This window comes from Manis javanica, chromosome 7 (genome assembly GCF_040802235.1).
Source record: "Manis javanica isolate MJ-LG chromosome 7, MJ_LKY, whole genome shotgun sequence".
NCBI classification, from domain to species: domain Eukaryota; kingdom Metazoa; phylum Chordata; class Mammalia; order Pholidota; family Manidae; genus Manis; species Manis javanica.
In genome coordinates, this window is record NC_133162.1 from 35,295,883 (window position 1) to 35,321,931 (window position 26,049).

The following is a 26,049-nucleotide window of genomic DNA, read 5'->3' on the forward strand; positions in this document are numbered from 1 at the left end:
ACCCCTTTATCATTATGAAATGTCCTTCTTTGTCTCTTATGACTTTGTTTTGAAGTCTATTTTGTCTGATACAAGTATTGCAACACCTGTGTTTTTCTCCCTATTAGTTGCATGAAATATCTTTTTCCATTCCTTCACTTTTAGTCTGTATATGTCTTTGTGTTTGAAGTGAGTCTCTTGTAGGCAGCATATAGATGGGTCTTGTTTTTTTATCCATTTAGTGACTCTATGTCTTTCGATTGGTGCATTCAGACCATTTACATTTAGGATGATTATTGATACGTATGTACTTACTGCCATTGCAGGCTTTAGATTTGTGGTTACCAAAGGTTCAAGGGTAACTTCTTAGTATCTAAGAGTAACTTACCTCATTTAGTATGCTATTACAAACACAATCTAAAGGTTCTTTTTTTCCCCTCCTTTCTACACCTCCATTCTATTAGGTATCATATTCTGTACTCTTTGTCTATCCCTTTTTATTACCTCTGGTGACAGCTATTTAACCTTAGAAACAATTCCATCTATAGCAGTCCCTCCAAAATACACTGTAGGGATGGTTTGTGGGAGGTAAATTCTCTCAGCTTTTGATTATCTGGAAATTGTTCAATTCCCCCTTAAACTTAAATGATAATCTTGCCAGATATGTCTTGGTGTTGTCTTCCTTGGGTCCCTTGTGTTGGAAGATCTGTACACCTCCATAGCCTGAAAGACTATCTCCTTCTCTAGACTGGGGAAGTTTTCAGCAATTACTTCCTCAAAGACACTTTCTATTCCTTTTTATCTTTCTTCTTCCTCTGGTACCCCTATAATGTGAATATTGTTCCGTTTGGATTGGTCACACAGTTCTCTTAATATTCTCATTCTTAGAGATCCTTTTTTCTCTCTGTCCCTCAGCTTCTTTGTATTCCTCTTCCCTAATTGCTATTTCACTTATTGTCTCCTCCACCATATCTAATACACAGAAATATGTTGCATTCCTATGCACTAATGATGAACTAGCAGAAAGAGAAATCAGGAAAACAATTCCATTCACAATTGCATCAAAAAGAATAAAACACCTAAGAATAAACCTAACCAAGGAACTTATCCTATCATTCAAATAAAGCAATTGAGAGAGGCCATGCATGGACCAATGACAGTGCCATGCACCAGAATTATGATTAATGATATTCTTTACATCTGAGGATCAAAAGGATATTTCTTCCTAAACTTCTAGAGCTACCATAATTTTATAATTAAACTTTTATTTTGAGGTAATTGTAGACTCTCATGCAGTTGTAAGAATAGAGAGATCTCATGTACTCATTATCACAGCCAGAACACTGACATTGATACAATCAAGATACAGAACATTTTATTTTCACCATCACAAAGACCTCTCACATTGCCCTTTTATAGCCATTCCCCCTTCCCTCCTGCCTTCACCTCCATTAATTCCTGGTAACCACTAATCTCTTCATTTCAAGATTGCTATAAATGGAACTGTATAATCTTTTGGAATTGGTTTTCCTTTATTCAGTATAATTTCTGGAAATTCATCCAAGTGTTGCACATATGAATAGCTTTCTTTTTTTATTGCTAAATAGTATTCCATGGTATGGGTGTACCACAGCTTACTTAACCACTACCCATTGAAGGACATCTAATTGGAGTTATTACAAATAAAGCTGCTTTGAACATTTGTGTATATATAGGTTCTAGGGTGAACTATGTCTTCATTTCTCTGGGATAAATGCCTTGGGGTGCAACTGCTGGGTTTTATAGCAATTATATGTTTAGTTTGTTAAGAAACCACCAAATCGGTTTTCAAGAGCAGCCGCTTTACATTCCCACCAGCAATATGTGAATGATCCAGCTTCTCCATTTCCTTACTGTTATTTCAGCCATTGTGATAGGTGTATAATATTTCAGTGTGGTTTCAATTTGTATTTCCCTAATAATTAATAACCACTGAACATCTCTCGTGCTTTTTACCATCTGAATATCCTCTTCAGTGAGATGTTTCTTTGTATCTTATGCTCATGTTCCAACTGGATTGTTTACTCACTGGAATTTTTTAACTCAGAGTTTTGAGAGTTCTTTACATAGTCTAGATAAGACCCCCTTGTTGTATATATGGCTTGCAAATATTTTCTCCCACTCTGTAGCTTTTTTTCATTCTCTAAACAGGCTGTTTCTCATAACAAAAGTTTTAAGTTTTGATGAAATCAAACTTATAAATTTTTCCTTTTATGGATTGTGCTTTGGTGTCAAGACTAAGAACTCTTTCCTAGCTCTAGATCCTGAAGATTGTCTCCTGTGATTTTTTTCCCCTAGATGTTCTATAGTTTACACTTAAGTCAGTTATCCATTTTTAGTTAATATTTGCATTAGGTGTAAGATCTGAGTCAGTGTTTATACATGTTCAATTATTCCAATACTGTTTATTCAAAAGGCTATCTCTTTCCTCCATTGAATTGCTTTTGCATCTCTGTCAAACTGTAGTTGGGCATATTTATGGAGGTTTATGTCTGTGAATCTCTACTATTCCACTGAACCCTATATTTGTCCTCCACTAATACCTCACAGTCTTGATTACTATAGCTGTATAGTAAATCTTGAAATCAGGTAGACCAATTCCTCCCACTTTATTCTTCTTTTCCAAATTGTTTGTTTTTGTAGCTTGCCTGCCCTTCCATATAAATTTGAGAATACTATCGTCAATAGCTACAAAACAATAAATTCCAGCTTTGTGGGGTTTTGATAGGAATTGTGTTAAACTTGCTTATCACTTTGAGAATTGTCATCTTTACCAGGTTAAGTCTTCCAATCTACGAACATACTATTGCTCTCCACTTAGATCTTTTGTAACTTCTTTCATTAGCACTGTGTAATTCTCATCATAGAAATCTTATAATGCTTGCTAGGTTTACACCCATTTCTTTTTTTAGCAATTACAAATGATATATATTTTAAACTTCAATGGATATATTTTGATTGGTAACATGAATACAATTTATTTTTTGCACATTATCTCATATCATTTGACTTTACTGAACTCATCTATTAGTTCTAGGGCTTCTTGTTGATTCCTTGGGATTTTTAATGTAGATAATCATGTCATCTGCAAATAGCAACAGTTTTCTTATTTTCTGCTCCATGTATCCTTTATTTTCTTTTTCTTGCCTTCCACCAGTGTTGTATAAGAGTGGTAAGAGCAGACATCTTTGTATTGTTCCCAATCTTGAAGAAGAAAACATTTAGTCTTTTAACATTAAGTAAAATATCAGCTGTAGGTTTTTTGTAGCTGCTTTTTACCAAGTTAAGGAAGATCTCTATTCCTATTTTTTCTAAGAGGTTTTAATCACAAATGAACACTGAATTTTGTCAAATGTTTTTTCTGCATGGGTTGATATGATCATGTGATTTGAATTATTAGCCTGTTACTATAGTAGATAATTTTTGAACATGTTAACAGCTTGTATTCCTGGAATAAACCCCTTTTTGCCATGGTATATAATGCTTTTTATTTATTGCTGAATTCTATTTAATATTTTGTTAAGAATTTTTGCCATCTATATTCCTGAGGGATATGATATATAATTTTCTTTTTCTGACCACCTTTATCTAGTTTTGGTATCAGGGTAAAACAGGTTTTATAAAATGAAATGGGAAATGTTTACTCCTTGTCTGTTTTCTGGAAGAGACTGCACAGAATTGGTGTTAATTCTTATTTGAACATTTCGTAGAATTTACCATCTGGACCTGAATTTCTTTTTTGAGAGTTTTTAAATTATGAATTCAATTTCCTTAATAGTTATAGGGCTATTCAAATTATCTCATATTGGATGAGTTGTGGTAGTTTGTACTTTTCAAGGAATTGGTCCATTTCATCTAAATTGTCAAGTGTATGTGTGCAGAACTGTTTGGGGTATTCTCTTTCTGTTTTTAATGCTGTAAGGTCTGTTATGATATCCCATTTCATTCTGATGATCTGTCTTCTTTTTTGTTGGTCCTGATAGAAGTTTGTCAATTTTATTTATTTTTTCAAAAAAAAATGAGCTCTTTGCAATGATTTTTCTCTATTTTTCTCTTTTCAATTCTACTGATTTTGTTGTTGTTGTTCTAATCTTTGTACTTCCTCTTTTCTGCTTGCATTGGATTTATTTTGCTCCTCTTTTTCTAGGTTCTTGAGGTGGGAGCTTAGATATTTGTTTTGAAACTTTCCCTTTTTCTTATCTATGCACTGATTGCTAAAATTTCCCTCTCTGTACTGCCTTAGCTGTATTTCACAAATTTTGATATGTATATTTTTATTTTCATTCAGTTCAAGTTATTAAAAAAATTCTTTTGAGACATCCTCAAAATTTGAGGCATCCACATATTTTGATATGTGTATTTTTATTTTCATTCAGTTCAAGTCATTAAAAAAATTCTTTTGAGACATCCTCTTAATGAATGGATTATTTAGAAGTATGGTTCCAGATGTTTGGAGATGTTCCTGTTATTTTTTGCTTATTGGTTTCTAATTTGATGTTGTCGTGGTCAGAGAACATACTCTATTATTTCAATTATTTAAAATTGTTGAGGTTTGTTTTATGGCCCAGGAGTGGTCACTGTTAGTATATGCTCTGTAGGTACCTGAAAACCGGGAGTATTCTGCTGTTGGTGGGTGGACTGTTCTATAAATGTCTACTGGATCCTGTTGGCTGATGATGTTGATTTCTTCCATATTCTATACATTTGATGATTTTTTCTATTTCTAAGCAAATCTAAAATTATAGTTGAAGACTTCAATACACAATTGTGGATTTTTCTTTCTCTCTTTCATTCAGCTCTACCAGTTTTTGCTCCACATATCTTAAAACTATGTTGTTTGGTACATACACATTTATGATTGCTATGTCTTCTTGTTAATCATCCCTTTTATTATATATAATGACTCCTCTGTCTCTCATAATTTTGTTCTATGTCTATTATGTTATTAAAACACATATATCTTTTTACATTCTTTTATTTTCAACCTGTCTATATTGTTATATTTGAATTGAGATTTTTTTGTAGATAGCATATAGATAGGTCATGTTTTTAATCTTTTCTGCCAATCTCTGACTTTTAATTGATGTATAGTGTATTTACCTATTTTTTGCTTATCATGTTTTTTCTTGATGTTTCAAGGTTCCTTCTTTTATTGTTTCCTTTCTGTTTAGAAAAACTCTTAATGCATAGATCTAATGGCAACACATTCTCTTAGTTTTGCTTCATCTGAAAATCTCGATTTCTCCTCCACTCCTGAAAAATAGGTTCCTAGTTGGCAATTCTTTCAGCCACTTCCTTCTGGACTCCATGGTTACTGATGAGAAATCTGCTGTTATTTGAATGTTTTTTTCCCCCCTATGGGTAAGGTGTTTCTCTGGCTTCAACATTCTTTTTTTGTCTTTGGTTTTCAGAGGTTTAATTGTAATATGTCTTAATGTGGATTTCTTTGGGTTAATGCTATATGAGGTCTGCTCAGCTTCTTGAACTTATAGGTTTATGTCTTTTGCCAAATGTAGGAAACTTTCAGTCATTTCTCTGAGTACTTTTTCAGTACCCTCTTTTTCCTCTCCTTCCATGACTCCAATGACAAGAATATAAGTTATAGTACCACAGGTCTCTGAGACGATTCATCTCCCCCGCCCACCCGTCTCTTTTCTCTCTATTGTTCAGATGTAGTAATTTCCGTTGTTCCATATTTCAGCGCATTAATTCCTGTTCCCTCCATTCTGCTGTTGAGCCCCCTAAGCATTTTACTTTGACTACTGTATTTTCTCAAGTATTGATACTTTTGAACCAATAGAATCAATCAATATTTTATAGATTCTAAATTCTACAATGATGAAATATACATATATAGAATTTATTTCTACCCTAATGTAACCAGGATACATTTTCAACTAAGCAAACACAGCTACATCTACAACCACAGCAGTAACACAAATAGGAGGTCTTCCTTCCTTCTTCACTCTGTTAGTCAAGCATCCATCCTTGGATCTGTCACTGACTTCAAGACTAAGATAAATTTCATTAGTGTTATGGGTATATTTTAAAGTAAACTTTCATATTAGAAGATAGTACACAGACGCCAATTTTGTATACTCAATAGCAATGTTTTTCAACCTTTACTATGTATCAGAATTACCTGGAGAGCTTGTTCAGACTATTACTAGGCCCTCCCCACAATTTGTGATTCTAGGATGAGGCCCAATAATTTGCATTTCTTAACATAGTTCCCAAATGATGCTGATGCTGCTAGTCTGAGGATCACACTGAGAAACATTGTTTTAGGAGAGAAGAATGATGCAGACAATAGAAAACAGATTATTAAATTTTTTTAATGCAGTTCTAGAATTGATTTTCACATCCTTTATTAAATATGGAATAACCAATTTCTAGTAATTTGTGCTTTAAGCATGGATTAGACAGAGGTTCAATTTATTATCAAGTAAAATTTGACATCTCTACAAATGATTTCTTATGGATTATAGGAAATGAGCTTCTCAGCAGAAAAGAAACAGATACTAAATAGTCTGTCTCCTCTATTTTTTTTTTTGAGGCTCCTCTACAGTTACTATTATTTTTTGAGGCTCCTCTACAGTTCCTCTTCCTCTTCACCAGGTTTACCTTTTCCTATCCCTTCCCACACCATTTCCAACCTGGCTATAAACACCTACTATTAGATGCAAACAGACTCATTCAAATATAAATTAACTTATTCACTCACAGAGCATATATACATATTTTTATACCCACTCATTTTTATTAATACCATGCTGAGGTAGAAGAAGAGTGAAATTTTAGTAAGAGAACTGGATTTTGGCAAACCCTGAGAGTGGAGTGATTCTTATTTAAGAGAAACAGTAATGCCAAGACTAAGAGGATTGTAGCGTGAGGTTAGAACCAGAGGCCCGGGTAGCATTTATTTTTAGTTTAGAAGGTAACTTAGACTGAAAAGTAATGGAGAGTGTTAATGGACTATGTTAATGGATCTTGAATCAGAAAACTAGGCAGCATCCTCTGCTCACATTAATGAATGAAAGCCAAACTACAGGATATGACATTCAGCTATTAAGAAAGGAAGAATAACAGCTCACAGCTGCTCTCATGTCCCCGACTATTAAGACACTGTTGCCAGAGACAGGCTTTCAGCCTGTTCTCACAGATGGTTATTAAAATCTAATTCAAAAGAGAAAATCAATAACTGTGGCGATGAGAGATTAATTAAATTTCAAACTGGTATTATAAATAGAACAGGCAAATCTTTGTTTTATCATATGCAGCTTTTTATGCATTATAGAATATCATAATATACTGAAAAAGTTAAAATGTATTTATCAGTGAAAACCTGTCATTTAGGTTTCATTCAGTCAATACTTGGGAACACTCTGTGCTAAATTGATAAGCAGTAATCATTTTCCCTTTCTTTTAATATAGTGTTGCCAATTTTAGTTGGTTGCTTAGAAACAGTAAGTAAAACACTTGAAGCCAGTGCAAGAAGAATAAGGGTAATGGTGGGGGCTGACAGTATATTTAAAAAAATGTGGAGATCTTAATACAACTATGTATAAGGGTGTGAGATTATCAGCCAAATTTTGCCAGCTCACTGTTTTCAAGAAGCTATCATAGGCTAACTCTGGTTGGAAACTAGTAATATGTAGTGTTCCACAACTATAGCCACCAAAACAGAGACTGGTATTTTAAACAGGCTGCGTGGTCTGGAGCACAGGCAGCAGCAGCATTGGGGGCAAACAAGTCTCTATACAGCTGGGCATTTGGCAGGAGGAACCCGGGCCTCTGGTCCATACCCCCTGCTGCTGGAGGGGAAATCCTGATACACAGGTTTGCTTCTGTTGACATACTGTTCCCAGATGCAAGACCCTAAGTTTCACCCTAAATAATCTGTAATTTAATAAGTACTGAAAAAAGCACCAGCCTTGGAAGTAAGGGTCAGGGTCCTGCGGCTGGATGGGTCACTTTAGTTTCAAAACTTTAGACAAGTAACTGAAACTCCTTAGGCCTCAGTTTTCACATTATAAAATTAAAGTGATGGTCTAAGCCAGTTGTTCTCAAGATTCCAAACAACTTCAAGGGCCACCTCAGGGCAATGGTGCTGTGTGGACACATTTATTCAGAGCAACTCAGCTTTTCTCTGCTTAGCATAAGGATACTCTAAGGAAAATTTTGTTCTTTAAAAAGTGTTTTGCTATGAAAAATAAAAATAACAAAAATATGTTTGAAAACTACTGGTTTAATAATTTCTTGCTTCCATCTCTACAACTATTTAAGAACAATCAAAAAAAATTTTTAAATTCTCTATTAGTCAACTTTATAATGACGTGTAGTAGAGAAAATGTAGCAAGGCAACTTAACATGCATGTTACCTAAACACCTAATTTTAGTCACAACTTCTAGCCCTACAATGGGGTATAAGACAAAGTTCTGAAATAAAAGAGTATAAGAGGTGTGGCATCATTTTACATCTACATGACGATTTTAAAACATGTCAATAAATTCTTTGATATTCTTTCCATCAAATGATGGAGTCTAATTCTTCTCCTTTTGACTATGGGCCAGCCCTGGTAGCTCTCTGCTAATGAAAAAATATGGCAGAAGTGGTGATGTATAATAAGGTTACAAAAGGCAGTAAAATTTCTGCTTGGCTGTCTCTTTTGGGATGCTTGCCTTTAGAATCCAGTTACCATGTTGTGAGGAAGTCAAACAGCTAGTGAAAAAGGCCAGGAGTAGATGTTCCAGCTAGAACCCATCTAAAGTCCAAGCCTATAGCCAGTATCAACCACTAGCACCTGAATGAACAAGCCTTCAGGTGATCCTGATATGGAAGAGAGTGACCAAAATAGAAAACAAAAGCAACTTGGAAGAATCAGAAATCATGCAGGGAGAGAGAAAAAATAAAAACCTATTGCTAATTTACTCAGAAGGATAAGATAGTACAACAGGAAATAAGAGGGTGCTATAAAAAAGAAATACACAGCAAGGGAAAAAAGAATTCTTATTTAATAAAAGCATATTAGCAGAAATAAAATACTTAATAGAAGGGTTTTGAGGAAATTCTCTAAAATATAGAGTGAAAGGATAAAGAAATTGAAAACAGGAGCAGAAAAAAAAAAGAAAAAAAAATTAGGAGTTCAGAAAGTCTGGCTTTTGAGTAATAGGGATTCCAGAAAGAAAAAGTGGAAAAAGCAGATGGAGGACATCATCAAAAAAAGTTTCTAGAAAATTTCTTGGAATTCAAAGACATGAGCAAAGTCTACCAAATATGTTACACAAGGGATGAAAACAGACCCACAAGACATGCACCATGCAATCTCAAAACCCCCAGGACAAAGGGGTGGTTCTACCAGCATCTAGAGAGGTAAAGAGAGATGGAAGTAGAGAGAGAGAGGTTTCTTATATAAAGGTTTAGAAATTACAATGGCCTAAAATGAGAGCTATGCTCTGCACAGACTAGAACAGAGTGGCCTCATGCATCAAGGCTAGATCCTGACTACCTTTGTACACTTTTTTAATTGACGATAGGTTGAACAGGTGAGCCTATCCCAAACTGTCATCTATACTTTGGCTTGGCTTGTCAGTGGGGTGAGGAAAGTCCTGCTCTCCATTTCCTGCTCTGCTCTCTGAACCAGCTGAGGACACTTAGTTCACCTCACCAGGGCACTCTTTAACCTACGGCACTCTTGACAGCTGGAGAGGCCATATCTCTACCAGACATCCAATACATAGTCTAAATTACAGCTCTATTAGATACCCCAATAATTGTTCTTTTGTTTCCAAGGGCTCACTCATGACCATGCCTACTGACTTCCCCAGAAAGGACTCATATATTCTTCAGGAAGCTGGAGCCAGATTTGATTCAGAGACTGTTCAGATTATCATTTCCTAGGAAACTTCACCTAACAGTGGCAATACTGTCCCTTACACATCCAGGTTTGTGCTTGCTATTTGTTTCTTCAAAACAAAGCAGTATATTTATGTAAATGTACAAAGGTAACAAAACTACTTTAAAACAAGAGAATAGTTGTTACCTCTGGAAGTAAAGGCAGGGCAATGCAACTGGCGTGGGCTCACTGGGGCTCCTAAGGGGCTGGTAATGTTCTTTTTCTTATTCTGGGTGCTAAGTTCATGAATCATCATTTTATAATAATTATTAAAACTAATACAAGTGTTGATTACATTCTTCTATATGTGACATGTTTCGAATTCTTAAAAATTAATGTAGTCAGTTACTCTTGAGATAGCAGTAATAGAAACTCCTGCCCCATCACAATCCCTTCCCCCACAACAGCCACTCAAATAATATTAACACTCTCATTTACTGAATGGAACCAAATGCTTTTATATGCTTTTTTTCCCTGTATCCTTACAACCTTATGAGGTAGCTTATTATCTGATTTTACAGATGGGAAAACAAGCATAAAGATAAATAACTTTTCCTGGGTCATACAGCTGGTAAGTTACAGAGTCAGGATTCAAATCTACCCTTGTAACTTACAAAACTCATGTTATTTCCATTATCCAATAATGCCAAGCCTTCTACCATGTATACAACAAGTAGCAAAACTGAACCCTATACTTACATGGAAGCAGGAGTTAACAAATTATGAAATGTCAAACAAAACAAAACTCAACAAGGGTAATACAAAATCAGCATCTTGGAAAATTAACCCTTTAAATCATACAACTTAGGTGGAGAAGATATTTTACAACCCATAATGCCCCATTTCACTCATTTTGTAAATGAGTAAATGAAGGCTCATGAGAGCTAAGTCTAATGTCTAAGGTCACAACAACAGTTACTGGTAGCAAACTCAAAGACTCGGTTCTTATTTAATATAATTCACAACATGTGAGTATCATGCAGGTAGTAAGTGAGCTACAACGGGAAGGCTCCTCTATCAGCCTAGTAATTGGGTGATGTTTTTGGTTACTTCAGTAGTGGCAGGCAGCTGAAACAGGGAGAGACCAGAGTGCATTAGTCATAACAGGTGGTGTTTACATCATTATCTATAGGATGACTTTTCTGAACATTTGGTAAAAAATAAAATTGGAGGTGGGAGAGAGAAAGGAAGAAGAAAAAAAAATCACTGACTCACAGGACTTTAGCTATCATGATGAGCCAAATAAAGTGATACATTCATTAGTTTTTGGCGATGTACTTTTTTACCAAGTTCACTGATGGCTGTTTGTAAAACTGCAATAAAAGCATAGGTGAAATGTTCTTTTATGGGTCTAGTTATAAAAATATTTAAAAGTCCCTTTTTATAGTAGGTTATCTCTAATGGACCAGATGCCTTATACTGCATATATCTTAAAGAATTTATTAAAGTCTTGATATTAAAGTTTGATATTCCAACAGGGCAGAGTGGCCAGAAACTCAGAAAAAGTGCCTCCCAGGTATTTCCTCATTCAGTACTTATGAGTAAAGATTCCATGTACAATGGATGATGGACCCTGGAGATACACAGATGAATTGAAAACTCAAGGAGATTGTAAAAGCATTTACTCTTGGACTCAATAATCCCACTTCTAGGAATTCTAGATACATCTGCTTATGAACAAATGTCATATGTGCAGTCATTCCCTGTGGCACTGTTTACAATAGCTAAAGAATAGACACAGCTGACTTCTTTTAACAGGAGCTTATGAAGTTATAGTATGTCAAGGTGCTGGACAATATATATGTGGTTACCCTCTCTTTAAGAAAAGGTGGAAAATGAGAATGTGTATATATATATATGTGTGTGTATTTGATTCATTTGCATAAAAGAAACAGGAGAGAATACAAAAGACAGCAGGGAAGAGTGTGAAAGTGAAATATCAGAAACATACTTATTTTACAGTTTTGATTTTGAAATACATAAATGTGTTACCTATTCAAAAAATAAACTTTAACATAAAAAAGCAAAAGAATTAGCCCTTTCACTCTCCAAAATAAAAGCTTAAGGAGCTTACAGACTAGTAGAGACAACATAAGTAAACAAATGCAGCAAGGTACTGATGTTGACAGATACACTTCTCCCACAGGAATAGCTAAGAAAAGCCAAGTTCAAGGTACTTACCCTTACTAGAGAAGTAGCTTGGCAATTTAGTCTCATATCAGTTCACTCTCCAAGGAAACCTGGAGATGGGGTCATCTGAGGCCTAGAGATACTTCTAGGGAAGGAATTCTAAGGCAGCTATTCCAAGTCCTTTTCTTTCTCCAGATGGTAAGTCCCGTTCTGGGTTTCGTTTAACAGCGTGTCCCCTGTCTGCCTCTAAAGTTGATCTTGGAGAAACTGCAAAAACTCTGTGGTACTTCACCTGTGAGCAGATCACAGGACACCATCACAGATAGATTCACACTATGTGAGCTGAAGACCACTCTGTTCTTCCCTTGGCTATTTCAGAGTGGTGAAGAGCATGGGGCACCTTTCTCCAGTGTGTGTAAAAACTGCACAGTTCATTTATGCCACTCCAGGGCTCTTCTAGAGTAGACTCATGAAATGGAATGAGCTGGAAAAGGAACAGTCCCCTGAGGTAAATGTCAGAGTTCACATCTACTCTCTTCTGAATTACCAAGATTGTAAATATATTTTAAAAGATATGGGGAGGATTCCTTCATTTCTTTAAAAGATGTTCCATGTTGTTTAAAGATGCTTTAAATAAGTCTGAAAGGGGCATAGTCATTTTAGAAAGGAAGATATGCCAGTAAGAGAATGCAGTGCTAATAACCCCCCTCCACTATTACTTATCACTTAAATGACTTCTCTAAAGATGTATCACTCCTAGCAGCTGTTATAGTAGCTAAAACTCCTACACTGCTCTGATCTTTAAAAGGACAGCCAACTTTACAGGCATACCTAGTCATATGATCCCCAGGGAGGAAAGGCATCCCTCAGTTGTTAGGTAAACCCACGCTGGGCTTTTGCAGCTTCTTTAATACCACTTGAAGATCAGATGGAGAGACAAGCTGTTAGAAAATACCCATCATAGGTCCTGCTACCAGAGAAGAGGGAGGAAAATTGTAGTAACTGCCAAGAATGATGTATCTTTGAGGAAACAATCTTATTGGCAAGTAAGGAGGCTTCCCAAAAGATTAAGGAATCATAAATATATTTATATTTGGAAGACTTAGTCTAACTTTCATTATTTATTATTTCATTCAATAAAAAAATTCTTTCTGCAGCAGCCCTGACACATGAACTTCTTGTCATACCTGAATTCAGGCGGTATCCAATCAGAATAGCTGGAGTCAGCACCAGGAGTTCCAATAAGGTAAAGGAACTCTGTTAAGAGGTCTATTCCCCTAGAGGGGTGTGTACAAATACTCCAAGTTCAGTTTGGGGTTAAGTCCAGATTCCACAAGAGTGACGCAGATGAGAAAGAGGCAGACAGGTGGAGCTCCGTCAAGGAAGACACAGGTCGTGGTCATACAAGTTTGCAAGCTAGGCTCAGAGATCAAGATGATAATAGACAGAATGGAATATATAGGAATCAGTGTGGAATTAAAGGCTAAGAAATTTGAACAGTCCAGACAAAGATGATTATGACTATCCATTCTTTCTTTTTAGCTCCTCAGCAATGTCTAGACATTACAGTTCTCTTAAGTTGCTAACCCTCTGTCCTGGAATAAACTGTGTTCATGAAAAAAGGAAGGCAGAAGTTCTAAACACCAGGACCTGTGAATGTGAGCTTATTTGGGAATAGGGTCTTTGTAAATATAATCAAGTTAAGATTAGGTCATACAAATTAGGGCAGTCCCCAATCCAATGACGGTGTCCTTACAAGAAGAGGGAAATTTGGACACGGAAAGACACATACAAGGGAGAATGCCATGAAGACAGAGGCAGAGACTAGAGCAAGGCATCTATAAGCCAACAGACACCAAGGATTACTGGCAACTGCCAGTAGCTAGGAGAGAGTCATGGAAAGTCCAATTTCAGAACCTTCAAAGGAACCACCCTGTCAGCACCTGGATTTCATGACTTCTAGCCTCCAGAACCATGAGAGAGTGGATTTCTGTTGTAAGCCACCAAGTTTGTGGTCCCTGGCTATGGCAGCCCTAGGAGACTAATACACCCTTCAAGAAAACCACTGAATTCAAGTTGAGAAGAAGTGAGTTTCTTACTTCCATTTCCTCCCCCTCCTTTCTCTCTTCCCTCTGGTCCAGTCTGAGTAAGAAGTGCCCTTCTCTCCTTGCTGGAACCACCATCTCAACCCCTCTGCTTGTATTCTTCCTGGATCCCATCCTCACTGCACCTCTCCTCTATCTGTTCATTTTATTACTCTTACGTTTTTACAACTTTAGTCTCTCCCTCTCTATTAGATCCTTCCCCTTGACCACACCACGCTGCAAGATCCCACTGTTCTCTTCTTTCTTTCAGTTCAAGCTACTCTAAAGGGCAATCTACATCGCCCCTAAATCTTCATGCTAATCTACCCCTTAAATTTTTACAATTTGAATTCTCCTCCTCCCATCCCACTGAAACTGTTCTCTTAAAAGTCACCAAAGAACACATTAACCAAACAAATCCTTGGCTTGGCCTCAGTGCTTTCTCATCTTGTCCTCTCTAAGCAATGACACTACTGACCAAACCCTCTTCTTTAAATTTTCTCTGCCTTTGATTTCCAAGTCACAGCACACCCTGCTTCTCTTATCTCCACCAGGGCTCATTTCCTTTTCTTTCATCAACTCACCTTCTTTTAATGAAGGCATTATCCAAACCTACCTTTGGCTCTCTTTTCCTTTTTTCTGTCTCTGCCATTCATTAGCTATGTAAATTCGTGCAAGGCAAGTCACTTAAATCTGTGTAGCTTCAGTTCCCTTACCTTTAAAATGGGAAAATAACTCCAACCTGAGCTGCTGTTCATAAATGAATGCAATACAGTTGACTCTTGAACAATGCGTAGTTAGGGGTACCAACCCTCTGCACAGTAAAAAAAATCAACATATAACTTTTGACTCCCCCAAAACTTAACTACTAATAGCCTACTCTTGACTGGAAGCCTTATCAATAACCAACAGTAATTTAACACACATTATATATATATATATATATATATTATATACTGTATTCCAATAACAAGTGAGCTAGGGGAAAGATAGTATTTATTCAAATTGTTGCAGGTCTCCAAAAAATTTTCCAATATATTTCTTGAAAAGAATCTGTGTATAAGTGGACCTGTGCAGTTCAAACCAATGTTGTTTAAGGGTCTACTGTGAATGTACAGAGCTTAGACTCATGCCACTGGAGGGGCCCACTGCTGCTGCTACTGCTCTGGCACACCCACTCTCACGGCTACCTCCCCCATCCATCTCCCCACCACATCCTGAGTTCTCTCTGGTTTTACTCTATGCATTAAGTACTTGTTAAAAGCCTCTGATGGACAAGGCGACTACCCTAGGCTGTGCAGGGATTACAAAGGATTCCCTTGTGGAACATACAGTCTAGGAGATTATAGTATACAAATGATACTACACAAGACTGGGAGATTAATAAAAGATAACAACAAGAAAAACCAAATGGCAAGTCAAAGACGAGAAGAATTATATTTGGTTGGGGAGAATCAGCAGAGGTTTAGTAAAGATGTAGCTTTGAAGAATAGGATCTGACAGGTGGAGAAGAAAGAAGAGTGCATTCCAAGCACTGGGAACAAATTGGTAAAAATTCTGAGGTAAAAAGGTGTGAGGCATCTAAGAAAATAGTTGAAATATAAGTTATATGTAGGAGAAAAGTGGGAGATAAAGTTGAAAAGCTGCTGTCATATTATGAACATCCTTCAGTGTCAAGGTAAAATTTTTCATTTAATTTTGGAAGCATTAGGGAGTATGGAAATGATGTAATTATGGTTGGGTGATTAATGTGATATGATTAATCCAGCAAGGGAAACAAGTCAATCGAGTTTCCTTTATCTGTCAGAACAAGAGTTTTGTTGTCAGAAAATGTGGGACTGAATTTTGGTTCTATCACTCAGCAATGTGACCTTGGCCAAGTTGCTTACCCTCTCTGAGCCCCCGTTTCCTTACTTATAAATGGGTGTGATACACAGAACTATAAAAAGGCCCCAGAAATCTCAGCTTCCTGGTGTTTCACTGTGATTATATTACAGGACAAAAGGGATACAGTTGCGCAGATATAAAGTTAAAGTTACTAATTGGTTGACCTTAAAGCAGGGAGATTTTCCAGGTAGGCCAAATCTAATCACACACACTCTTTAGAAACACAGTTTTCTCCCACTGGCTGCAGAAGCAAAGTCAGACAGGAAGCACAAAGGGTATTTGACACAAGCAACCCTGTGGCTAGCCTTGTAGCAGTAGGCTTTGGTACTGAAGAAGAGCCTGTTAGAGGCAGTGACAAACTGTGAGTGGACTCCAGGAGCTCAGAGCAGCCTGTGCTGACAGCCCCAGGGAGACTGGAACCTCAGTTCTGTAACTGCAAACAATGAATTCGGCCAGCAACCTGGAGGGTCCTGGAGAAGGATTCTTTCTCAGAGTCCAGCCCAGGCAACATGCTCAGAACTTGAATAGCAAACCCAGCCATACCCACCAACACCTCAGATCTATGAGCTATGAGCTAATAAATGGGTGCTGGTTTAAGCCATTAGGGTTGTGGTAATTTGTTAAGCAACAATACAAAAATAATACAATGAGGTTTCTAATAATGATTCTATTTGTTGTGAGGCTCAAATAAAATAATGTATATGAACATTTTCTCTAAATTGTAAATATTACACAAATAAAAGTTATAGTTATTATTTAGTTAATATGTCTAAAATAGAAATCATCTTTCTCAACTTCTCTTCTCCATAAAACAAACTCATTTTCTTTAGTTCTTTATTTCGATAATGGTATCACAATTATAGGTTTGGTTTGTTTCGTTGTGGGCTGGGAGACTGCGACAGAGGGGCAGTAGTGCCTCCTTGGGGTATAAGCAAAGGAATGTGTGTGCACACTTGTGTGTCTGTATGCAAGTAAAAAAAAATCAAAGATGTCAAAGGCAAGAGTTGACAGATGAGATAATGTAAATACTAACCTGCAAGAGTGTAGAATAGGTCTAGCACGAGCTTGGAGTGGCCACAGAAAATCTGTGCTAGAGTAATTTATACCACAAACAGCTAATGGACACAATTTTCCAAAAACTATGTCCTTAAACATTTCTAGATTTGATTTCTTTCAGGTGTGAGGAACATTTAAACATGTGCAGACATCCTCTGCACATGCTCAAAAGAAGTATTAAAAGCTTCCCTACACTTAAAAAAACTGGAGCCATATTCTGAAGCCTATTATCATGTAACTTGTATTTTTCATTTTACAATGTATTGTGGGCATTTCTCCTAGACACTTTATACACATCTTATTTTTCTTACTAGAGGCACAGTATTTACAATATGAATTACCATAATTTAGTTAACCAATTCATTTAGATTGCTTCAAATATCACTATTATATCAACAATCCACGCTCTTTCCGTATGTCTTTGTACATACAAGTTATTTCCTTAGAATAAATTCCTAGAAATGGAATTACTGGGTCAGTGACTATAGGAACATTTTAGAATTTGAATATATGCCAATAATTTGCCCTCCAGAAAGGTTAGTTTCAAGCCCTCCACTCATAAAAGTGCCAATTTTCACACTCCCTACTCAATACCACAGATATAAATCTTTTTATTCTCTGCAACTGAGGAGTAAAATGAGTGTACCTGACGTCTCTATGATATTTATGTTAAATTTTTCCATTCGAAACACCTTTAGTCTTTGATAAAGTTCTACATATAAATTTTATTTCAAGTTTATTTCTAAGTATTTCATGTATTTTCCATCAAGTCTTCTGATTACTGCTCAAATAAATGAAATCTACCGAATTTTTGTATATTTATATTGTGTCTCACTTCCTAACCAAACTTTCTTATTATTCATGAGCTTTTATTTCATTTTCTTACTCTAGGTAACAATAACTTAAAAATGACTTTGCTCTTTTCTATAAATATTTATATTGTTTATTTGTTTTTCTTATTAAGTAACCAGATCTATCAGAACAATGCTGAAAAATTAAAAATCTACTTTTTCCATAGCTAGATAATACACTTTCAGCTAAGATATACAGATTATGTATACTTTTAATAATTATAATTACTTTTTTTTTTTTACCATTCTTGATGTTAGGGAAAACAAGATGTGTAGGTGAACTTCTGTTTTCTGCAGCTTCTTTCTTCTGGCTAACAGCTGAAATAAAACTGCTGAAAGTGGAAATTTGGCCTTCGGATCCTCTGTCCAAACCCTAAAAACAGAAAAGTTAATATTGCAGCATAGTTCCTATTAGCTAAATTTAAATTATTTTATTGCAGAAATCATGAACATTTAAAACAGAGATTTTAATTTGATTGACAGACATAGGATATACATAAAACATGGATAGCTGAACTTGAACAAATGTGGGGGTTGGGGACACTGACCCATCCCAGCACAGTAAAAAAATCTACGCATAATTTTTGACTCCCAAAACTTAACTACTAACAGTCTACTGGTGACCACAGCCTAACCAATAATACAGCAATCAATTAACACAAATTTTGTATGTTATTCTTACAATACATATTTGTATGTTATATTCTTATAATAAAGCTAGAAAAAAATGTTTTTTCAAATTGTTGCAAATTTCCAAAAAATTTTCAAATATATTTATTGAAAAAAATCCATGTAAAAGTGGGCTCATGCAGTTCAAACCAATGTTGTTCAAGGGTTAACTGTATATAACACTGGTTTACCTTTTTTAGGACAAAATTGTTTCAAGTATAAAGTGAAAGTAGTCATATAACTGCTTACAGATTGATTAAGTTTTGGAAATGGGGATAATAACAGTACCTTCCTCATGGGGTTATTGTGAAGTTTAAATGAGGTAATGTGTCTAAAACAGCATAGCTCCTTACACACAGTACATCCTCCCTCCATGTTAAACTGCTCATTTAACTCTGTGTTTAGATGACACTATTTTTGTGACATTCGCAAATACTCTTTTCAAAGTTAACATGCATGTGATACTTCACAGGTTGATTCATTAAAGGTGCTCTTATGTTTTGATGCAACTTTAAAATTTCAGGAAAAAGATAAATTCTTTACAGTTCCTTTCTTTCTAAGCACTGTGACTGTATTTTGGGTGTACCAGGATTAAAAAAAAAACAGAGCTAAGCATTTAAGGATCCTTAGGTGCAGATAACAGCAAACTTTTTATAGCATAGGATCTTAACACACTTTCCACAAAATAATAACTATAAAATACTTAATATATAATGAATCTGCATTTGATAATTTATAAGTAAAATCATTTTACCAATGCAATATTAAGCTATAGGGCTACCACAGAGCTTATTCTCAGTTCTCAGCTCTTTCCACCTTACACTATGTTCTAGCTTCCAGATGCTTAATAGAATTATTAACGTCTTCCTTAACATTCACTTCTTTAAAGGTAATTTCTTTGCTTTCCCAGTAGTGAGTTTCTTTTTTATCTCCTCCTTCCTCATTCACCAGACTGACTGCCACTTGCCTTTTTAGAATCAGCTCATTTGCCATGTGGCTAAAACATCTATACTCACCAAATATTCCCTCTCCCACATTCCTCACTCTCTTACAGATAGGTGAAGCTATCTAATTAATTTTAATAGGCCACAAGTAGAAATGATTTCTGTCACTTGTGGAACAGGAAGTACTACTGCTTTTAAGGCTGGTGGGCAAATTTCCAGTTCTCTCTCTTCCTGTAGCATGGAAATGGTGGAGGCTACAAGTTGAGATGCTAAGAGTATTCACCACCTTGAGTCTCTGAGTGACTATGTAGAGCAGAGCTACTGCTAACCAATGTTAGATTATACTACCAGCAATAAATAAACCTTCACAGTTTCAAACACTGAAACTTGGGGCTAACTTTGTAAAGGCAGCATGACCTCGTCTACTGTAACTGCAAATCTTCTGGTGGTCATCATTTCCACAAAAATCAACCACTCTTATTTATGCTTGCAGTTTACTTAAATTATTCCACTGAAATTATAACTGTTCTCATACTGGCCTGCATGATAGACTAGAAAATCTTTATTCATCAAAGAGCTTGACATCCAGTGAATCCTGTGCATAGATCCTGCAATTTAGAGTAAGCTTATTAAATTTTTCTTCTTTTAAGAGATTAGAAAAAAAACCCCAAAAGAACTGTTATGTTGAGTAGTAAAATAAAATTTCAAAAAACCATACATTTGAAAAAGCAAATCATTCCTTGCTATGAATATTAGGATACTTAGGAATTTTATTAATTACTGGGGCCAAATTTGCTTATTTGTATGTTTTGTTCTATTAGAACATCTTAAATAACAGTGGGAACAAATGCCAAATTTGACACGTTATATATTTCATTTATACCTGATAATTAGTAAAAGTAACCAATTTATAAAATGAGATCAGTGAATGGTCCCTCAGTAATAGAGCTTTGTTAACTTAGCTGTAAATAACTATAACAACATATCAAAAGCGTTTTTCATTGATAACTGTCACAGATGTTATCTAAGACTGGGTAACAAATAGGATTTAGGGAGCAGTGTAATTGGACTATAGAATCAGAAAGGGAAAATGGTCCAGTGAGATGAGACTAGAATGGTAGGCAGGGAACATACCATGAAACCTAAGGCTGTGGAGTATAGATTCTATCCTGGAAGGGAACCGGACAAAACTGAGGACTTCTAAGCAGGAAGTGACATGACCGTATCTGTATCTTAGAAAAATCACTCTGTCAGCAGTATGGTGGATAGATTGAAAGGCAGTAATAGAAGAGGCTCAACTAAGACTTTTGGAAGAAATGAGGTCTGAATCAAGACAGTAGAAATAGGGAATGAAGAAGAAAGGCAGCCTGGGCCAAAGCAATGGCACAATACTGACAGCTATTTCAGATCCAAATGTGAAGCACAATGACCATCAGAGAATCCTTTCATAAATTACAAAATAAATCAGATTAATGATGTAAAATGCTTTATTTCAATTTTCAGGAGAAAAGATACACTTTGACACCTCACTGTAAAGAAGAGGGTGTATGGCTTAAGAAACATGTAGAAACTTGAAAAGAAGTCTAGACTGGGTTATATAAATATATGATTTGTGAGTGACTAGGAAAGGAACCAACACTCACTAGGTAAAATAATGCCAAAATATTTGGCAGTGTGGATAAAGTGAAGGTTCCTATGGCCAGCATCCTCAGCTGAACCTGAACTACTTGATGATGTAACTGGCCTGCTGCTAGGCTAATGCTTCTACACCAGAGGCAATGAGCTATTACTGACTGAGTCACTATATAAAGAGCTTTGCCTAGTGCTCTGGGTGGAGGCAGAGACGAAGGAGGATTACAGATCTGCAGACTGTTGGATGCACACATAATTCTAGTGCTCGACCTACTGCTGGGAGAACAAACCAGGCAATAAACCCTTTCACCCCCAGAATGTTTCATTGTCATTCCTTGGTCTCACTGAATCCATAGTGAACTTGCCTGGGGCTGAAACCCACTGGCAAGACAATTGGTGATCGGCAGGATTCACTGTTGAATAAGGCTGCCCTTATGGGAGGCGTGCTTCAGTGGGCTGCCCCTATGAATGGGGAGACAGTCGATTGTTCCCCAATGGGTATGTGGTCTGAGGTGACTTGCCTCCTAGAGGGCTGGGCCCCACCCCAGGACTGGAGGCAGGTGGAGGTGATACCTGAGGCAGTAGGGGTGGCCCTTGGTATAGTAAGAAGGTCTTTTGAGAGACAGAGTGCCCATGAGGCAGTGGGGACTATGGGTTGGCTGCTTTTCACAGTATTAAAAAAGTCTACAGATGAGAAGGACATGCTCCTGAAAGAGACACAAGAAATGGCAGCAAAAGAACATGAGCTGTGAACTGATGTGGATTCATGGAAGAATGAAATGGCATTCATATGAGAGGAGGCAGCACAGGAACGCCGGCTGCAAGGTGCCGTTGAGGAGGTAAAAAATTTGTTGATGACTGAAATGGCGTCACTATGAGGTACTGTAGAAGAGGTAAAAGCCATGAAGGGAAAGGACAGACCCCTGCAAAAACCACAAGAGGCAGTGCAAGAACGTGAGCTGTGAGGTCCAGTGAAGGAGATAAAAGATTCGTTACAAAATGAGACAGCAGCGCTGCCAGGTGCTCTGAAGGAGGCAAAGGCCATGGAGGAGAAGGATGCACTCCTGAGGGAAGCACAGCAAGAGGCGGCACGAGAATGCCAGCTGCAAAGTATTGAGGTGAAAGTAAGAGAGATGCTGAAGGCTGAGTAGCATTGCTGTAAGGCACATAGAAAAGGTAAAGAATGTAGCAGAGGACGCACTCGGGGGAGTGGAGAGAAAGGTGCCATCAGCCCTGGAAATGGAGGAGCTGGGGAAGGATGATGGGGTGGTGCTGGGGGCATCAACCCCTCCTCTACAGAAAGCACGCCCAGTGGTTGAAGAAAATAAAGACACAGCAACTGAGGGTTCCCCCAGGAGAGGTGCAGCCCCCTCCCCAGGTCATGGAGCACTCTATGCTCCGCCCTTATTCTCAGGCTGAGCTGGTGGATTTGGGCTCCTGGTTTAGGCAGAAGCCCTTGCAGTCAATACCAGCTTGGCTTCTGTGTCTGAGGGATTTAAGGGTGGGTGGATTGCTCTGTCTGGATTAGGGATGGGAAAACTGGCTTCCCTGACAGTTCAGACTGCCTGAGGCAGTAATTACAAAATGCACATTAGACCCCAGGAATTCACTCCTTCCTTGATTGGGTTATGGATACACTTCCTCCTGTGTGGCCTGATTCAATCAGGGTAATTTATCATCCTTCCCTGCTAGATGGCAGATGTATGCTGAGCTCCAACAGGTGTTATGGGAGCTAGGCATAAAAAATGCCATCTATAGTCCAGAGAATTATGGCCCAGATGAGAAGCCTTTTACTGCAGGGATGAGAAACAGGCTTCAAATGGCTCCCACATCTCTCTTTGGATCTCTAGTGGCCATTCTTTCCCCTCACTTAGGGCTGCCCATAAGCGAGGTTACCTGTACAGTAACAGACTTAGGTGAGGGTGAAGCAATGAGAGCACAGAAAGAAAAAAGGTCTGGTACTCAAAAGAAGAATTTAAAGGACCCCATAAAGGCTACGAGGACCCAGACGTGGGTTGATTTAATACAGGCAGGAGCAGACAGAAGGACATTAGATGGGAAGTCAAATAGAATTTTACTGGAGCTGTGGCAACAACTGAAACCAGAGCAGCAGTTCTAGCCATTAAGAACAAAGAGGCATACATAAAAAACCCTAAAGACTACACTCCAAAACTACTAGAACTGATATCAGAATACAGCAAAGTTGCAGGACACAAAATTAATACACATAAATCTGAGGCTTTCCTATACACTAACAATGAACTAATAAAAAAATAAATCAGGAGAACAATTCCATTCACAATTGCATAAAAAAAACCCCTACAAATAAACCTAACCATGGAAGTGAAAGACCTATACACCAAAAACTACAAGACATCTTAAAAGAAATTAAAGAGGATACTAACAAATGGAAACTCATCCCATGCTCTTGGCTAGGAAGAATTAATATTGTCAAAATGGCCATCCTGCCCAAAGCAATCTACAGATTTAATGCAATCCTTATCAAATTACCAACAGCATTCTTCAACAAACTGGAACAAATAGTTCTAAAATTCATATGGAACAACAAAAGACTCAGAATAGCCAAAGCAATCCTGAGAAGGAAGAATAAAGTGGGAGGGATCTCACTCCCCAACTTCAAGCTCTACTACAAAGCCACAGTAATCAAGACAATTTGGTACTGGCACAAGAACAGAGTCACAGACCAGTGGAACAGAATAGAGTCTCCAGACATTAACCCAAACATATATGGTCAATTAATATATGATAAAGGAGCCATGGACATACTATGGGGAAATGACAGCCTGTTCAACAGCTGGTGTTGGCAAAACTGGACAGCTACATGTAAGAGAATGAAACTGGATCACTGTCTAACCCCATACACAAAAGTTAATTTGAAATTGATCAAAGACCTGAATGTAAGCAATGAAACCATAAAACTCTTAGAAAAAAACATAGGCAAAAATCTCTTGGACATAAACATGAGTGACTTCTTCATGAACATATCTCCCCGGGCAAGGGAAACAAAAGCAAAAATGAACAAGTGGGACTATATCAAGCTGAAAAGCTTCTGTGCAGCAAAGGACACCATCAATAGAACAAAAAAGTATCCTACAGTATGGGAGAATATATTCATAAACGACAGATCCGATAAAGGGTTGACATCCAAAATATAGAAGGAGCTCACGCACCTCAACAAACAAAAAGCAAATAATCCAGTTAAAAAATGGGCAGAGGAGTTGAACAGTTTCCAAAGAAGAAATTCAGATGGCCAAAAGACACATGAAAAGATGCTCCACATTGAAAGTCATCAGAGAAATGCAAATTAAAACCACAATGAGATATCACCTCACACCAGTAAGGATCGCCACCATCCAAGAGACAAACAACAACAAATGTTGGCGAGGTTGTGGAGAAAGGGGAACCCTCCTACACTGCTGGTGGGAATGTAAAATAGTTCAACCATTGTGGAAAGCAGTATGGAGGTTCCTCAAAAAGCTCAAAATAGAAATACCAATTGACCCAGGAATCCCACTTCTAGGAATTTACCCTAAGAATGCAGCAGCCCAATTTGAAAAAGACAGATGCACTCCTATGTTTATTGCAGCACTATTTACAATAGCCAAGAAATGGAAGCAACCTAAGTGTCCATCAGTAGATGAATGGATAAAGAAGATGTGGTACATATACACAATGGAATATTATTTAGCCATAAGAAGAAAACAAATCCTACCATTTGCAACAACATGGATGGAGCTAGAGGGTATTATGCTCAGTAAAATAAGCCAGGCGGAGAAAGACAAGTATCAAATGATTTCACTCATATGTGGAGTGTAAGAACAAAGGAAAAACTGAAGGAACAAAACAGCAGCAGAATCACAGAACCCAAGAAAGGACTAACAGTTACCAAAGGGAAAGGGACTGGGGAAGATGAGTGGGAAGGGAGGGAGAAGGGGGTGTGGGAGAAGAAAGGGGGCCTTACGATTAGCATGTATAATGTGTGTGGGGTCACGGGGAGGGCTGTGCAACACAGAGAAGACAAGTAGTGATTTTACAGCATCTTATTATGCTGATGGACAATGACTAATGGCGTATATGGGGGGCACCTGGTGAAGGGGGGCATCTAGTAAACATAATGTTCCTCATGTAATTGTAGATTAATGATAGCAAAAAAAAAAGAGCTAAGTCAATGGAGAGACATGGCCTATTTGTGTATTATGGCAATGACATTACAGTTACTTTTCCTAAGTTAATTTATAAATTAATTGCAATTATAATAAAAAGCCAACAGATTTTCTTGTGTGAACCTAAAAAAAAAAAAGAACAGAGGCAGAGGCCAGACATAGAGCCACAAGTCTGGCCTCTGTGTTTGCAAGACTTGCTGCTGGATAATGAGCCAACCTCACTTGAACCCACACAGGAAGATGACTGAGGAACACGGTTTGACTGAGGGGAAGGTCAAAGTATTTTCCTTGAGGGACCAACGGGGGACCAGAGGCCACATGTTGAAATAGCTATCCATTGGTCCCCAGAGAACATATGTGTCCTGGCTCTGGTGGACACAGGAGCTGAATGTTCACAGATTTATGGTAACCCTGAGTAGTTTCCTGGGACCCTTGCTATTACAGATGGATATGGGATTAAGGCTATCAGAGTGAAACAAGCCCAAATCCCTTTGGAAATAGGGCATCTACCCCCAAAGGAGTATACTGTGTATATCTCTCACATCCCTGAGTATATTTTGGGGATTGATATCCTGCAGGGTCTGTGGTTGCAGACCACTGCAGGTGAGTTCAGACTGAGAATATGTGTGGTGAAGGCAGTACTGAGGGGACATGCTAGGCACCCGCCCATAGCTTTGCCTGTGCCTTGGCAGGTGACT

The 26,049-nt window shown here is 37.4% G+C and overlaps 1 protein-coding gene across 2 annotated transcripts in view; it reads right to left on the bottom strand.

Moving 5' to 3' along the window:
- Nucleotides 1–26,049, bottom strand: part of HECTD2 (HECT domain E3 ubiquitin protein ligase 2) — a 111,268-nt gene that overhangs the window by 58,695 nt on the left and 26,524 nt on the right. The window contains exon 2 of one of the 2 annotated variants that reach the window (XM_037003077.2): nt 18,166–18,295. In XM_037003077.2, coding sequence (XP_036858972.2) covers nt 18,166–18,295 — 130 coding nt within the window. Of the gene's footprint in view, nt 1–18,151; nt 18,296–26,049 lie in introns of those variants that run through there. The other variant, XM_073240708.1, reaches the window with a different exon arrangement.